General features: G+C 39.2%; 2 protein-coding genes across 2 annotated transcripts in view; both read right to left on the bottom strand.

Moving 5' to 3' along the window:
• Nucleotides 1-674: 674 nt before the first annotated feature.
• On the bottom strand, nucleotides 675-2,429 carry LOC100877110 (uncharacterized). The gene is made up of 5 exons (XM_003706472.3): nucleotides 2,136-2,429; nucleotides 1,892-2,079; nucleotides 1,217-1,809; nucleotides 1,027-1,132; nucleotides 675-952 (listed from the first exon to the last, which is right to left on the bottom strand). The coding sequence occupies exons 1-5, from the start codon at nucleotides 2,366-2,368 to the stop codon at nucleotides 795-797; spliced, it is 1,278 nt and encodes a 425-aa protein (XP_003706520.2). The 5' UTR covers nucleotides 2,369-2,429; the 3' UTR covers nucleotides 675-794.
• A 303-nt stretch (nucleotides 2,430-2,732) lies between these two features.
• LOC100876326 (ras-related protein Rap-2a) overlaps nucleotides 2,733-17,308 on the bottom strand; it is a 30,007-nt gene continuing 15,431 nt past the window's right edge. The window contains exons 2-4 of the mRNA XM_003706465.3: nucleotides 7,456-7,566; nucleotides 5,636-6,059; nucleotides 2,733-5,294 (exon numbers count right to left, since the gene is read on the bottom strand). Coding sequence (XP_003706513.1) covers nucleotides 4,995-5,294; nucleotides 5,636-6,059; nucleotides 7,456-7,550 — 819 coding nt within the window. The 5' untranslated portion in view covers nucleotides 7,551-7,566 and the 3' untranslated portion in view covers nucleotides 2,733-4,994. The remainder of the gene's footprint in view (nucleotides 5,295-5,635; nucleotides 6,060-7,455; nucleotides 7,567-17,308) is intronic.

The following is a 17,308-nucleotide window of genomic DNA, read 5'->3' as shown; positions in this document are numbered from 1 at the left end:
TTCTTCTCCGCATAATTATTAATCGTTGAAACGATCACGAGAATCTGCGAAGATGAATCGCACGATCTTCCTGATTTCAAGTGAACTCCTGTGACCTGGTGCTAATCTTGGGTTTGGGACGAGATTTATCTGCGAATGATAAATGATTCTGCGAATGATATGCTATGCTGATAAGTTACGAATCCTCTGGGTATTTATAATGTGATTCCCCAACCGATACATTTATAATTTGAAAAATAATAATTCGATTACATCTATTACTTGAAAAGTAATTAACTCAATGGGACATGGAATATTCTGTTTATCTTACTAAAACATGAAAATCATTTATTTTATCAAGGAAAGGATTTTTCTATTGTGTTAGTTTATTCGCTTCTCACCAGAGAGCGTCAGCAATGTACTTGAAGTTAGCAGCTTTAATTTCGTTATTCGACAGTTATTTTCAAATTGAGTGAAAGTTAATATCAACCGTTTTCGTTTGTTAATTTATTACGAAGGTATGTAATTTTATAGTAAAATGAGCATTATAAACACAAATTTTAGAGTAATACTGTCCTTAAAACATTAAATTGGTATAAATAGTTTTGTAGAAATGAAATTATTTTACATTTGAATTGAAGTCTTTAATTTTAATTATCGCTCGGAACAGCAGTATTATACACAATTTACAAGGATTGTTAGTAATTCAAAGTCATAGGTTTTATTTGATGTATAAATAGTTATTGAATTCATATACTTATATGTAAAAAATATATATTGAATTGTATATGCACCATCAAGTATCTAACACATAATTAATTGCTACAAGGAACTGAGGTAGTATTACTAAATACAAGTCGAGGTTCTATAATTTGAGCATAATTTACAGTAATTGTGTCATTCATTACATGTTCTTCTTCATCCTCCACAATTGTGAATTTTCCAACTGGTACTTGCACTTCTGTTAAACCTTCTACAAATATAAAAAACATAATTAATTAAATCCAATCAAGATCGATAAATGTAGAAACTGCATAGAGTACTTACTTAATATTTTGAAAGTATACACAGAAGTTTCAGCACAATAAGATATTACTTCTGCCACAACAAAATCTGATATTTGTGGTGTATAATCTGACCCAATTTTAAGCATCTGAAAAATAATTTGATATAAAAATACATTACACTTAATTTTAGAATTAAGTCAGTTAGAATTTAGAATTAGTAAAATAATTACTTTGAAAGCTATGACATCTTTAAGTTGTGGTTTTGTTGTCATAACTGAACATTTGGAAATATCTTTGTCCAATTCTTTTATTCCATTTTGCAGTCTTTCATTTACACTCATTTTATTCTTGTTTTCAGGAGAAGCATCAAGCTGTAATTCTTCATCGTGCATGGGCTCTGTCTTGATCTCCTCCTTCACCCTCGGATTGGTAAAGGTAAGTGGAGTAGAACATTTACCTAATGACAGTAAGTTAGCAAGTTCATGAGTAGGTTGTATAGTCTTTGTATGAGACCCATTCATTACTTTGACAGGAGCATCTTTGTTTCCTGTAGTTTCTTCACTGTCAAAACGAATGTGTTTGCCAAAGGAAATAGTACAAGAATCTATAATCTTAGGTTTCTTTGGTATATTTTCTTTTTCCTGTGAAGTACTTTGCTGAATCTCTTCACTCCTCTTCTTTCTACGCCTTACACGTTTTCTTTTGGGCACCTGTTCTATATTAAAATCTTCCATCACAGTTACATCAGTAGTTTTTGACTCTACCATACTGCTTGCTTCGCTATCTTCTTTTCCAAAAGATATTGCACTAAATTCTGAAAACTCTAGATAACAGAAATTTTCACGTATTATACAGAATATAAAAAAATCATAATCCTCAAGTATAAAAGAATAAATCCTTCCAACCACTTTGTGATTTGTTTAAAACTTCATCCGATACAGTTTGAACTGCAGTTGTATTTAATTCTATTGGTGAGATATTAGTCTGAGAATGTTTATGTTTAACTTTATTGCTTTTTTCTTTCTTTATACAAATCCTTGTATCTTCTGTAGATAATTGTAATCCATTTTCTAATTCAGTCCCAGGAGAAACTCTGCAACGTATTAATGCAAATACAAACTCATTCACACTGATTTTAAAAATACTTACAATATCGTTTCATTCTCATTGACAATACGAATATCTTCATTAGGTGGCAAGTATTCAGTCTTGTTTAACAACAAATGAAACGGTTCTGTGATGTTCAGTAATTTTGCAATGTGTTCCTTCATATGTACAACTTTCAGCATTTTCGCACCATCAATAAAAATCCAACTGAAACGTCGCACATCGTTGTAGAAGTTGGATAAATCAAGTTTAACGCGAAAATTCCACCGGCTCATTTTTTAGGTTACTTCGTCAACGTTTACAAACATGTGTTCATTGAGAAACGTGTACTACTAGCGACTACAGATTGTCAATGGTACTAAATATCCCTATACTTATTGATCTATTGTTGATAAGGTATGGAAAATTTACTAGTATTTGAGGAAGGTTCCTACTTTATCTACAGTAAATAAAGAAGTGACATGACTATTAATAATATTTAATTTTTTAACTTTTCAAGTTCTCAAATGTTTATATATCTGTATCTTAAAAATTTTTTAATTTCTTTAAATTCTATATTAGATCATAATGTAGATGTAAGTATAACTATAATATAAATAATAAGGGGTAGAAGTGAAAGGTATGAACGACTTTCGAGAATTTAAATATAACATCCATCTTTTATTTAATTTCTGGTAACGCAATGATACAAAGTCAAGGGCTTACTACTAATAATCTGTCCCCAATAGAATTTCGTTCGGAGCTACGCTAGAAATAGTCACGGTCGTGTTAAAGTGTGGCCTGACGAAAGTTTATCTGTATCTAGTTACAAGTAATTCACGCGTTAAATGTTTCGATCCCTTGATTGATGTTTTCCTCGTTGAATCGATGGACCTAGTTAACATTAATTGAATTAACACGATCAAGTAATGCGTTTGCAAAGTTCAAGTTGATAATACGTGATTTCAGCAAAGATTCGCGTCTATAATGGAATTTCGTACAATGTCAACATACACACTACTTGTTTGTTACGTTTTGTCTTTAGCGTTAGTCGAGTACAATGACGCTGTTTAAAAAGCTATTGCAATCGAATAGAAGAATTTGTACGTGGTAATGCTATTTTCACCTGAACGTTATTGTACTCAGGGTAACTCAGGTTCGAGCAAGGCAATCGTGTACAATAAGTTCACGTTTATCGTAATTGACAAATAATTCGATATTTCATAGTTAGGTAAGAGAATGATAGACTTTTTGTTATCTCTTTCGAAATATACGTATTACGTCGTAAGTAACGAATATTAATATTTAATAATACTTGTTAATAAACTGCCTACACGTAACTTTACATTATAGATTGAATTAGTCAAGATTACGTTTTTTTTTTTTGTTTTAAATCAATTGCGTGTGTATATATAGTATGTATAAAGAACAGCGTAGGCGATTGTTTAAATGTAAATTCATTCGATCGACTAGTCAAGTAATGATTTATAAAATGTTTCTTGGGCGTGTTGTATATACGTTGGATTAGGTAATAAGATGTTGAACGGGCAGTGGGAGACAACCCTGAAGTAGGATATCTTTGTAGGATACTTTGGTATGCCTGCAAATTCTGGGACCCTATGGTTTTGATAATTCGGAATAAATTAGTTAAACTTAACGTATACATCGCTTGGTTCGGTTATACTTTTTTTTAGAAACGTCTCGTCTGCATTGTTTTACGTTTTCGTCTCCTTTTTCGCTCCAAGAAAACGATAGATCACCAGAAATGGTCGTCGTCGACTAGCACAAGTTACAAAATATTCCGGTGACGGTAGTTTCTTTTTCTACCCTATTTCTGAAAGGAACAAAGAACATCTTGATCGAATTTCAGGACACGTGTTTAGTCGAAGACAAAATAGAGATACATCAAGTATTTCTGACTCGTCCTATTACACATTGAAATGTCGAACAATAAACATCGATTTATCTTCGATTTATCGAATCGTTTCTTTGTACGATTAAGACTGCGCGACGGAAGATTCGAACCTTATCGTCAAAGTTCAAAATTCGAGGCCATTTCTACGGTTAAGTCTCTCGCGGACATTTAACGCGTTAAACCTCGTGAGGAACCCGGCGATGTAGTGTACAGTATAATTCTGATTACAATAGACTCTTGTTATATGGCCCGCGGTTGGGACAGTAACTGCGCGTAATTCTTCGAGTCGACAATATATCTGGTTGATAAGAAGTTTTCTCCTTTGATGTTGCGAGTGTCTCCGTGGAGATATATTATGCTTAACCGTACAACGCGTTTCGGAACAATACGTTGCGGTACAATGCGTTGCGATACAATGGGTCGCGATACAATGCGTCAAAGACATAACGCGTTGGATCTCTAACTCGTGGAAATCTAACGCGCGACGATCTCGGGATCATAAAATGGTGGTCCTATCGTGTTACGAACTTCCCATAAAAGAGGCAACGAGAGTCTACTGTACTCGAATTACAGTTGCTTCCGATTCAAACTTTCCAATTTGTACCGAAATTATGTTACCTCCTTTTTCCTTCGACTTCTCTTTATTACGGTATCAAACTCATCATCGAATCACGAAATTGAACGCGTTAAACGACGCGCAGGACTTCGAACTGTCTCGATGTCGATTCAATTGTTCGCGTAAAATGAAAAAATTCATCGTGTTCCACGGTTAAAAGCTACCTTTCGACCTTTCACCTACGACATATCCCTGATAGTGTTTAATCCACCGAAGGATCGTTTGATCGTGGTTTCTATCGACCGTGCAAGGCAGGCACGTCGAAACGAGAATATCGATCGATCACAGCGAATGGAATCGCTAATAGAATCGTCGTAGCATAGTTTCTCCCTTTCTGTTCGACTTGCTCGCCCCTTCTCTATCGGATCTGCTGTAACGTAGCAGCCACTGTTTACGAGAGAATGCAGGAATTCCTCTTGGACTCGGAACGCTCACGAATCTGTTGCAAATGTTGCAATTGAGCGGGCGATGGAACGTGAGCGCTGCTGCTGCGGGAATTTAAATGTTGCGGAGGCGGTAGCGATTGTCGGCGGCGTCGCCGTAGCTCTGGGCTCAAATTGTACTTCATCTTCGCCTGAGTCAGCAGCTCTTTAAACACCTGCGTGATGTTCAGGTTCTCCTTTGCCGACACCTCCACGAATCCGTTGTTCCACTTTGTGGTCACCAGCTCTCTCGTGCTTTCAGTATCCACCTACAAACATAACACTTCGTGAAAAACACCCTCATAGCTTCTGCAAGTTACCTGCAGAACCTGTTTGTTAGCTTGAAAAATTTTATTTTCTGATGTGTTTGTAACTTCGAGATTTTAACTTCTTCAAAAGAGAATAAAAGTTGAAGAAAGAATAAAAGTTTCTTTAAATAAAAGAATTTATAATATTCAAAGTAATGATATGTTTTCATATGTAAGCTTTAATCGACGAATTTATCTGTATTTTTTATTCGAGGCATACAAAGATTTGCTCCTTGATAATTACAAATTAATCTCTGAATTTAAGTATGTTCCTTTTTTATTGAATTGCGCGTAGGTCGTACCTCTTGTTCCGTTTCGATTAGGTCGACTTTATTGCCAACGATCACGATTGGCACCGCTCCTTTCTTGCTGAGGATTTCGGATCTGAGAGTTTTCACCTCGAGGAACGTGTTAGCGTCATGGACGTCGTAGACGAGGATAAAAGCATCCGCGCATTTGATGGAAAGGTCTCTCATAGCTGGAAACTCGTACGATCCAGATGTGTCCAAGATGTTCAACGTCAAGTGTATCCCGGAAACGTTGAAATCGCCGTGATGCATCTCCTCCACTGTTCGTTTGTATTTGGGAGTGAAGGTGTTGTAAAGAAACTGATTGATAATGGCCGACTTTCCAACCTTCGCTGCTCCCATCACCACGATTTTGTATCGTATGGAATTGTCCGTTTGTTTTCCGCCGCCGCTGTCCGATTCCGACAATCTCTCATTTCTGAAACGTTTGTTATAATTAGAATGCCAATTAAATTTCTGGTCTTCTTTCCTCCCGAATAGAATTCGTTATCGAGAATTCCTGTGATAGAGACCTGGGAAGGTCAGTAGAATGTTCTAATAATCGTGGTTCAAACGGGATATTGATTTTACATGTAGGAGTAAGCAGAGTAACATTTTTTCATAGCCGTTTTTAAAAAAATTTGAACATTTTTGTAGACTGTAAGTAAAGTTATTCTTTGGATACAGGTTGTACATTTTTGTAATTTAACAAAATTTTTGACGAATGATTGATATTTAGACGATGTTATTAATCAGTGTCTTTTATATAATGTCGTTGCTTATACGTACTGTCATGTTATACGTCAATGCATCAAAAATATGAAGAATAATGACAGATAACGCCTTTTAGCACAGCCAACATTTATTCATTTATTCTATCTGTAGTACAATTTTTGAAATGTCCTATATAACACATGTATTATACAAGAACATAATACACGCATAACGATCCACCTACTATATCACTACTAATTACAACCTACCCAGTATAAATAAACATGGCAAACCCGCAACATCAAATGTGACCTGCTTACAATTCAGCATAATGCTATTCAAAATAATATTTAGTAGGATCTATACGAAATATTCAGTAGGATCAAAAATTGAATCGTTCGAATATTAAAAGAGGTGACCTAAGTTAGCCCCAGTTCGAACAAAGGAGCTCAGAATGTCCCGTATTTAAGAGGACAGCCCGTCGAAAAGAATAGCGTTAATGAACATTGAAGATCCTTTTCCCCGGCTATACACGTTATCGAATAGCAGTTTCGTATAGCGGTTGTCCTGATTTCGAGCCGCTATTGCTCCCTTGGATATCTCTCGCAGAACGGGGCACTCCGGTGCTTTTGCATGCACCAGATAACAACTGTTTCTAAGTATCTTCGTCTTCGTAATCATCCACGCTTATTACCGCAAGGAGTCAGACGTGGTTATTACCGAGCGCACAAAGGCGAGGAGCGAGCTTCCCTTTTTTGCGAAGACTAGCCGCAAAATTAAAGCTCGGCCTGGTCTAAGAGCGAGTCAAGAGGCTGGCCGGAAAGAACAGCGAGAGAGAGAACGGAGAAAAGGAAAATAAAAGTGGTGTTGTTGAAGGCCGGAATGTGTTTCGTGTTCGACGAGAACACGCACTTCTGTTGGAGAACGTTTTGTTCTTTATTTGTTCGAAATTAATGAAAGTAACAGCCGAGAGGAAGTTCGCTCGAATGTCCGGTAACCTCTCATTCGCTCCGGTGAGATATCAAAATGGCCGACGGAAGACAACAGGGAAAAGGATAAAGATGTTCCTTTATGGGGAGGATTTAGCGATGGGTTCGATTTCCAGGGAATAATTTTCTTACCTAACGTTTTTCGTCGTTCCATCTTCTTGACCCTCCTTCAGCGACGACGGCTGCAGACTGAAACGGCGGCGAAACTGATGCCGACCTTTCATCATTTGTACCGAAGTGTTTCTAGAAAATAAAATTCGTAGAAGGAAGCGGTTAGCCGAGATGCAAAGAGGAATTCCGAAGGGAAATGCGGTAAAATGTTGCTCAGCTTGCGCCACGGTGTTCGTTGTGCAAATATCACTTTCTCATGATTTTCAAGAATCGCAAACAGAATCTTTGAGAAGAAAACGACAGCCGTTACAGTGTCTATGAAAAGTTATAGCTCTTTTGTGATCAAAGGACGAGAATATTATGATAGAGAGGACGCTACAGTGTCGGTATCGTATTACGAGCTTTCTTCCTTTACTTTGCGCGCTGATATAAGTTGCGAACGTGGCTGTTTCACGACTCTAAATGCCTTCAATGTTTTAGGTGCATTAGGGAGTTCTACTTTTACACGATTTTACGTTCCGACGTTTAGAACCTAGCTTTTGGGTCTTTCAGCTCTTTCGGGGTTCTTGGATTTTTGGGGTTTAGGGTCTTGGGGTTGGGAGTTCATACAGCTTCTGGCTTTCAGGACTTTAGAATTGTGGAATTTTACAACCTTGGTACTTTGAAACTTTGACATTTAGTCTCTCGGATCTAGATTCTGGGTTTTAGAACCTGCGGACCTTTGTCTCATTGAATTTTTCACGCTCTGAAATTTTCGGACTTTAGAATTATACGCTATTCCAGTTTTTCCAAAGTGTAGGTTACAAATATATTTTCATACAACTTTTATTTACTTTCAAAAAATTAAATTAAAATGTACAACTTCTCAAATATTTTATCTATTCCATTCAGAAGTCTAAAGATACAGTGTTTCGAAATTAGTATAATTTTGTCACGGCGGGACGTTCGTAACATTTTATTACAGACGGTGCAGATGTGGTCGGAATTTTGGAACAGCTGTCACGAAACGGAACCGCAAGGGGAACCGTAACCAATAGAACTGATTGACCCATCTACGATATGTGGATAGATGTTCGCGTTTCTGCTGATAAAGCCGAACGAATCGTACGCGTCGCATCGAATATTACATCGATCGATTCTGACCCGTTTTAATCGCGCCTTACAATAACCCCAATTTCGCGAGCCAACAAATTTACTCTTTAATCGGATCATCAAGAATTTTCTTTCCGGTCGTGCGAAGTGGAAGAAAATTTCATTCGAAAATCGACTCGGTTCAAAGCGTCACGCGGAAGATTGCAATCAGAGAGAATAACAAGGAATATTGTGAATTTAACGAGAAAGCTCGTGGCTTAAGGAAAGACGGATTAAAGGAAGTGTTTGCACATCTGTCGGTAACAGAGACTCTCCTGTTAACAGGTTTCGCGTTTGATCTTGCGCGCTAATTTCTCCGCAATTAAAATTTCCGAAATCGATCACGCGCTGAATGACGCCTACAGATTATTTATTCGCTTAACTCTCATTAAGATGCGATATGGCTGAGAATTTCTGAGATGCCACGGTTTTAACTTTTATGTGATGTAATATCGACGTGAAGCTATTTTTATGCGCTGTAATACTAGCGCGTTGTACTCTCGCGTTGAAATCTCGGGACGATGGAACATCGATGCGTTTTAATCCTCACGCGGTGCAGTCTCTACGCGTTGTAACTTTGACCTACTGTAATTTCGACGCGCTGTAACTTCGATGCGTTGTAATTTCGGCACGTGGTGATTTTGACGCGTTGGAATTTCGACGCGCTGTAATTTCAACGCGTTGGAATTTCGACGCGCTGTAATTTCGACGCGTGGTAATTTTGACGCATTGGAATTTCGACGCGTGGTAGTTTTAACGCGTTGGAATTTCGACGCGCTGTAATTTCGATGCGCTGTAATTTCGACGCGTGGTAATTTGGACGCGTTGGAATTTCGACGCACTGTAATTTCGACACGTTGGAATTTCGACGCGCTGTAATTTCGACGCGTTGTAATTTCGACGCGTTGTAATTTCGACGCGCTGGAATTTCGACACGTTGGAATTTCGACGCGTTGGAATTTCGACGCGCTGTAATTTCGACGCGTTGTAATTTCGACGCGTTGTAATTTCGACGCGCTGGAATTTCGACGCGTTAGAATTTCGACGCGTTGTAATTTCGACGCGCTGGAATTTCGACGCGTTAGAATTTCGACGCGCTGTAATTCCGACGCGTGGTAATTTTGACGCGTTGGAATTTCGACGCGCTGTAATTCCGACACGTTGTAATTCTAGCCCTTCACAATCTCAGCACACTGAAACATCAACCGACTGAAATTTCACCACTTTGCAATTTCGACGCATTGTAATTTCTTCGCATTATAATTTCAACTGATATCTGCACGCATATCAACATGGTAATCTCCCTCGTACGACCTCCTACCTCTCTATCTGGCAATATACCAAACGTCGCTATAGTGGCATCAAACGACGCTCAAAGATATTCCAGATGATCGTCAGAAGACCGTATTTCCTTTTGTCACGATAGAACTTTATCTCCATTACCTAATCGTGCACGCTCATTTAATGCGGAATCGATCGCGGTGCAGCGGTTAATATCGTTCGGTATCGTAGAAAGTGACCTCGAACGGGGTCCCTAATCGTCCTTTAGCTTAGAGTCATTCAACGTAGGTGACGCTTTCTAATCTTGTCCTACCGTGGTCTCGATTCGCTGTGGGTGAACACGCATACCCGATTCCGTGAAGCCGTTTCAAACCGATCGATACGAGGCGTAACGCAATTTCCCGTCGAGATAAATGATACGCGTGTTCGGCGACAGAACCGGCTCGATGTACGTATTTGCTGGAGGAACAAGACTTTAGAGATCGATAGGTAGCCGCGATAATTGCTGAGCAACCGTGTGAAAACCTCGTCGATAACGCCGTGCGTCGATTGTACTTTTCGAGTGCGATGCATGCGACAACCGATAAAACCGATAGCACTTGACGTTGGATTCCGTTTTTCTGTTTATGAGTCCTTTTTAGCTCCATTTCGTAATCGTCGCATCTCGTATAAGCAATGCAGGTCGTAATTATACCTCGTAGATATAAACGTTTAGAGTTGCGCTTGTAACATTAGCGTTGAACGCGTTAAGAATTGAAATATTCGCGTACAGAGAATTGTTCAGTAGAGTAAAAGAGAAACGTTTCAAATTTTAATCCCGTGTTAACATTTGGTTCTGTTTCGCACTACCCTCGTCGAGAGTACGGTCGCGTTTAAAAATTTGATGTAGCGCTGGCACAGCATGGTCCTACATAGAGATGAGCAACGAAGTAAACGTGCTTTAAGAAAGAGTCGGAGAAAAATAAGCAGAGAATATTCACGAGTACGGCTGCAGGATTAAAGTACTTCGGGTCTGATAACTAACTGTCTTGTTCCCCTGCAGCCGTTATAAATTCTTCTTTTAACTACTCGTTAGTTAAAACCCCTTGTACCTTCGTCTCTCGTTTATCTTCCAAACTCTGACCGAATTGTTTTATCGAGCATCTACTCCTTTTTTATTTATGCGGCTAGATAAAGGTTATTAGCGATTAAAGGTTATTGCAGTGTGTTAAAAATAGAAACTTCACAGGAGCTATGGTATTACTATTTTTAATAGAAACTAGTTTGAAAATGACTCGAAATATTTGCAATGTTCACAATGTATACACGAGAGTTTTACGAACGATACGATGTATTTTATAACGTGTTATGTTTATCTCGTAGGTAAACAAGCAAGTAATTATAGTCAGCTCTGTGGTTGAAACTTTTAATCAGTTTGTACATAGCATCTATAATTATTTAATAAACGACTACAATTTGAGTGGTGCAACGTTATATTTCTGGAGCTGATTTATCGACGCCATTTCTTGTTACGTAGAAAAGCAAATAAAAGAAAAATTCACAGCACCTAGCGATCTGGCCAGCTCCGCGTTCACGTTTTAATCTTCACGTTTATTGCTTCATAAAGCTCCGTACGGGCATCGACGCCGCCTATTGATCAACGTTTTCTACCGATATTACCGTCATAAACCATCGAAACGCTGGTTCAACATTTAATCTGGTTCCTAGAGAATTTATCTGCACGATTTCGTCTAGTGCACTCGAACCGATCAATTTTTTCCCTTCACCGCCGTATCTCTTCCTTGTAATACGTATTTCAGTAGAGCTGTTGTGCTTGATACAAATTGCGGTAATTAGCGAACGCAGTGATCAGACGCGGTAATATATATATGTTCGCGATTTGTAATTAACTGTAGGGAAACGAATCGCTCCCTAGGGTAGCTAGCAATTATAGTTTCACCGATCTTTAACGGCACGGTCAATAACGGCTATGTGTACGTTACATAATGCGTTCTACCTATTTTTAGATAAACTTTGTCCGCGCACTACTATTATTTTCGAATAAAAATTATCTGGATACCCGTTGCCGATTTTTCTAATGGAACTATAATGAGTGGTTAGGAAAAGTTCAAGGGGATTTTGGAGATTTGGAAACAAAGATAGAAACCGATCGATTCCGGAGAGCGAAAGAATAACGAATTAACTCGATTACAGAGTGGTTTGTCGTGTTTCTTAAAACTACGTTTTCTCATAACGCTACGAATCCTAGGCTGGAAATTGAACGGCAGATGGAAGCGAGTCTTACCGGCGAAAAGTACTCGGTCTGATAGCATTACGGCTTCGCGTAATCAGATGCATCTGAAAATCCGCCGTCTCGAAATAAGCCAAGTTAAATAGATTCAGGATCTCGTTCGGATCCTCCTTTTTCCCCGATTCCCCGGCCAAATCCTGTCGTTAGAAAGGGTTAAAAAAAAGATATACGTTTTTACGGAGTAGGATTAAGTAGGTTCAAGAAACGTTTTGCAGTTGTTTACGCCGGTGCGGGTAGCGAGAAAAGGTTAAAATTATGCGGAAACGGGTGATATACCTCGGATCGATATTCAGATTATCCGAAAAAAAAGAGATAGAGAAGGAACGATGCGGGTAGGCGTGTCATGTTATCAAGTAGCACATCGGCCCGGCGATAAGCTGTTGCCACGATTTATTGCCAATTTGACGAACGCGTATTCTGGTTTATCTGCCGTCTGTCCTCATCGTTTTCGCGTTCACCGCCAGCCACGAAAGCTCGAATAAATGTTGTTTAAATCGCGGATGCCGCGAGATAAACGGAACGGGATTTAAACGAGCCCACATCGTCGATCTTTCGCGATACCAGCGGAGAAAATGGATGGAAGGGGCAGGAAAAAAGAGCGGCAGAAAAAGCGGACAATCTCGTTGGACGACGATCAGACTGACGTACGAGAACCCTCTTCGTGTATTGTGCCCTGGCAGCACGCGTCACCGCTCTGACATTAATTAAATTCAATGACTGCGTTAATGCCGGCGTTAACGGGTCGCTGAAAAAGTCACCTGACTGTTATCCGATAGAGAGTGTCGCGTCGATTTAGCGCTGATTTTACGGCCAACAACGCGATCTTCGCTCCCTCTGTTCATGGGGAAATTCATTTCGACGGAAAAAAGATTACGCCTTTTCTATCTGCTCACATTTTATTTTTTATCATATTTTTTTGGAGTAGTTCGATAGAACTTGGGGTATTTATAGAACTTGGGAATTTGAACGAATCAGAGGTTGTTAGGAATTCATTTTTCAGGTCATCAAACTTTTAGTTGGATCTATAATACGCGATTTAATTTGATGTGATTTAATTCGAAGCCATTGAATTTCGCACTTCAATTCGAGGGGACCCAATTCGGCAGAATTAGATTTAATACACGTCAATTCCATATAAGTTAATTTATGCGCGGTTCAATTCTGCCGGTTCACGTTTTGAGACCATTCAGCTGAACCTATATCAATTTCTATATAATTCTATTCGATACGATGCAATTTCGATGCGATTCAATTTCAGCGCGTTTCAATTCGACGTAATCCTATTTTGACACGATTCAATTCGACGTGTTCCAATTTTGATACTGTACAATTCGACATGATCCAGTTGCGGCGCTCTCTAATTCGACGTGATCAAACTTGACGCCTATCGGTTCGATCCAACTTGATGCAATTTAATTTGACTTTTACTAAAGAAATATGAACTTTTAGAAGTTCTTCTTGCAACCATCGCACTGTATTTCCCTATAAATACACTGCTCCTAAAGAATTCCATATACATTGAATTACATGTACGCTTTTGTATAAAAAAAATCTGTCTTCACACAAAATTGATGCCTTAATATAAAATTGATGTCTTGATACAAAATTGATGCCTTCATACAAAATTGATATCTTAATAAAAAATTTCAAACTGTTAAAATTATAAAAATAATTTTAAACAGACTTCAGAAGTTGTAAATTGTGAGGTCAAATGGAGCTTCGAAATTCGTTGATCTCTGCAGGTACGAACTTTTCTATTCGTTCGTTTTGTCTTTGCACACACGGTTCAAGAACCAGGAACCGCTTTTGTTTGTCCAATGACTGTAATTACCGACTCGTAGGCGCCACGGCGACAAAGCTTTTAAGGAATTCCAGATAATTCAAGATTTCAGCCTCGTTACCAGCTTTTTGTGAAGAAATGAAAACGGCCATTATCCCGCGCCGTTTTTCACCTTCTAAGATGCTTTTAATTAAGGGAATTGCCAACCGTTATATGCATATTCATTAAAGAATAAGCAATCTGGAGTAACGGTATCAATAGTCTTTTTTAATGATCATATGGGAATAACTTTGCTGTAATCACCTTAGCAAATAAGTGTCATTTCGTTACAAGAGTTACATGTTCAAAAGATATGTAATTTTGACTTTACTGTAATCATCTATCTTGGCAAATGAATGTCATTTCGTTACAAGAATTACACGTTAAAAATTATTTAATTTTTTAAGTCTTAAAGCGAGTAAAGCCTAAAGATATTTTTCATCGTTAACGCTATAAGGCTATAAAGGATACGGGGTGAAGCGGTTCGTTTAGGGTGTTCTTCCAGTCGGTTGGCAATTTTTGTGTAAGGTGAAAAAGGGCCCTCCGGCCTGTATCAGCTTCTCGAAATCCAGCATTATTTGCCATCAGAGGTGTTTACCGGTCGCAAACACACGTACACGGTATAAATGCCCAACCCTAGTGGAAAATGCTTTTACGAACCTCGTCCGACCTCGTAAATTATACGTCTACACGGTAGAGGCAACAAGTTCGCGACAATATCTCAGTCATGCGAGCCTCTTCCAGCGAAACCAACCGATAATCGATCGTCTTCGACTTCCAGTATCTTATCACCGACACGGACCAGTTGATCACGAGATACGCATCGTAAGCGATTCTTTCTCCCCTTTCGTTGCGTCCTTGTACTACGAAAGTGTTATGGTTCAACCGAAAGCTTTAACCATTTAGATACTAAATTATACATAAGAAGTTTCTAGGACAGAACGCTGCTGCACTAACTTTCCTCTTTACCCTGCTATTCAGAGCTGTTGAATGTGTCGACTTCACGGTAGTTTCTTCGCTTAATTAATCTAAACAACGTAGATTAAACTCGTTTTGTGTTAAAAGCAAATATTCTTCATAGAACTTGGTGATAGTTTATGGACCTCGTTAAAGAGGCTATTAGGTCTGCCTTCATTGGTAGAATACGTGATGACATCTGGTTTTAAATATTTAGATTCGGTTAGGTAATGGCAGCACGTTAGACTCAATTTGCAGTGGTAGCAGTTTCATACTTCGATGTACAAATGTTAGTGGAGCAAGTTATTGGGCAAGTACCACAAGTGTTTATTTAACAGAACTAGGGTATCATCGTACAGCTCTGTCAATGTATATTCAACGGACTTCCTTTAGATAGGGTATGTAACCTAACAATTTTTTAACTCTAACTTCTCATATCTGTAGACCTTCCTGGATCTCTAAATTTCCATATTGGTATAATCTCAAATTCCTATGTCTTCGTATTCTCTCAAAAGTTCATAAAAATTAGCCACTATGTCTTCTCTTTAGTTACCATAGGAAAGCATATCTTGGAAATATTGGAATATTTGCTCTCGATTGAAAACAGTAAATTCTCCTCGATGTAACGGAAATTTAATAAAGGGAATCACAAATAACCCGGAAGTAAAATCCAAAAGTCCAATTGATCCTCGGTGCGGCTATAAAAGAAAGAGCATTCGATTAATCACGGTCGAGGAGTATCCCGAGATAGAAAAGTAGAAATTAAAGTCGAAGGACGCGACGAGTAACAAGATTCGTCAAGCCATCGAACCGTGCGCGATTCGAACGATATTTTCCCGCAGCACTGCTGACTCGGTCAGCTTATATTCCGGGTTCAACGTTCAATTGAACCGTTCTGTGTGGAGGGGCGCTCCCCACGGTGGCATCTTCGTATATCGCGTTGGAGGAAAGAGCAACGGGGTCGACCGGGGGCGAAATAAGAAAGGGTGGCGAAAGAAGAAGGGGGCTTGATTCTCGAGTCTTCTCGACGGGACGCCAGAATCGTTCGTATGTAAGCGGAGGGGAAAAAAACGAGCAGAAACGAAGAGGGAATCGCGCCCCACAGCTTGTCGACTTCGAGGTCGGCGTCGTCGTACTCGCCACCCTTACCCACGGATCGTCTGAACTGGATCGGTGCAATACGACGAAACCCGACAGCATGGAGCCGGCCAGTTCCGACTAGCTTCCCGGTCGTTGCTCCACTTTTCTGCCAACGTACGCATCCACCTTCTGCCACCCACGCGTCGCCAACTGATTACCCTTCGCTATCACACCCATTCTCTCACTACTGCCCCTATTATTCCAGCCAAACCAAAATATTCACTTCGTTCCAATCCAGTCACATTTTGACTGTCGCATTTTCACTGTCTGGAACATTACGGGCTCAGATACTCAAATTGTAAAATTAAGTAACTTAGGGGTGATCTTTGTAATAAGCAATTAACTTCAATAATATAAAATAGGAATTACAGGTGAAATTATTTTAAGGCAAAATTCAGAAAGTCCTTTCATGAACAACTGAATGAATGACAAATTGAATCCCACGAGTAAAGCCATCTGAACTGTCCAAGTGAAATAACCCACCCGACCTGTCACAGGTAAAAGATACTCCAGATCAGAAATTTTAAGGTAGACCTTCATAAGTTTAAAAATTGTCAGTATCCCCCGTAACATCGTTTATCAGAGATCATCTCTCCCAAATATATTTATAACACGAGAGACTCCTCCCTGGCTTATTCTACGATACAAAACAGGCGAAAGCGTAGTAGTGATTACCATTGCCAGTATTTCATCTTTCATCGCAGCGAATGGAAACGAAAATGTATGCAACGATTTGCGTGAACTTTCAACTCACATTCGTGGGACGCGTACACGAGCGGAAGCTTCAAAGAAACGACTGGATGAATTATGCGAAGTGGTTGCCAACGGAACGTTTGGCCAGTTTCCCGAAAGCTCGCGTCTGAATCCGTTGACCCTAATGTAGCAGACAACCGCGATATTAATGGGCATTTTTCGAAAAGAAACGGGGTTGTTGCGAGGTCGACGAAGAAACAATGTATTCTGGTCAGCAAAGAGAATGTAATTTCGTTTATAGCCGTTGCTTCTCGTTTCGATGAACAATCGTTAGGTTTTATAGACCGTCCCTGCCGTATTTCGGGTCCTTTCCTGGGGGCCTGTTTCACCCTTCACTCATCCGCCCCAAACGTCTTTGACCATCCCCCTTTTTATACCTATACGGATAAACGATTTTTCTTCGGCTTCCGATAACCATTCGTGTACCCCCATAAATCCTCTGGTTCTTGTATGAGAATAGCAAGGATAATTTTTCATAGCCTCGTTATTCTTGCGGTATTACG

This window comes from Megachile rotundata, chromosome 4 (genome assembly GCF_050947335.1).
Source record: "Megachile rotundata isolate GNS110a chromosome 4, iyMegRotu1, whole genome shotgun sequence".
Lineage (NCBI taxonomy): Eukaryota > Metazoa > Arthropoda > Insecta > Hymenoptera > Megachilidae > Megachile > Megachile rotundata.
This window is presented reverse-complemented; position numbering and strand designations above follow the sequence as displayed.

Coding starts and splice junctions, on each gene's coding strand:
- LOC100877110 (XM_003706472.3), bottom strand. CDS start 2,368: ATGAGCCGGTGGAATTTTCGCGTTAAACTTGATTTATCCAACTTCTAC. Junction 2,080..2,135: donor AATGAGAATGAAACGATATT/GTAAGTATTTTT, acceptor AATACGTTGCAG/AGTTTCTCCTGGGACTGAAT. Junction 953..1,026: donor GTATACTTTCAAAATATTAA/GTAAGTACTCTA, acceptor TTATATTTGTAG/AAGGTTTAACAGAAGTGCAA.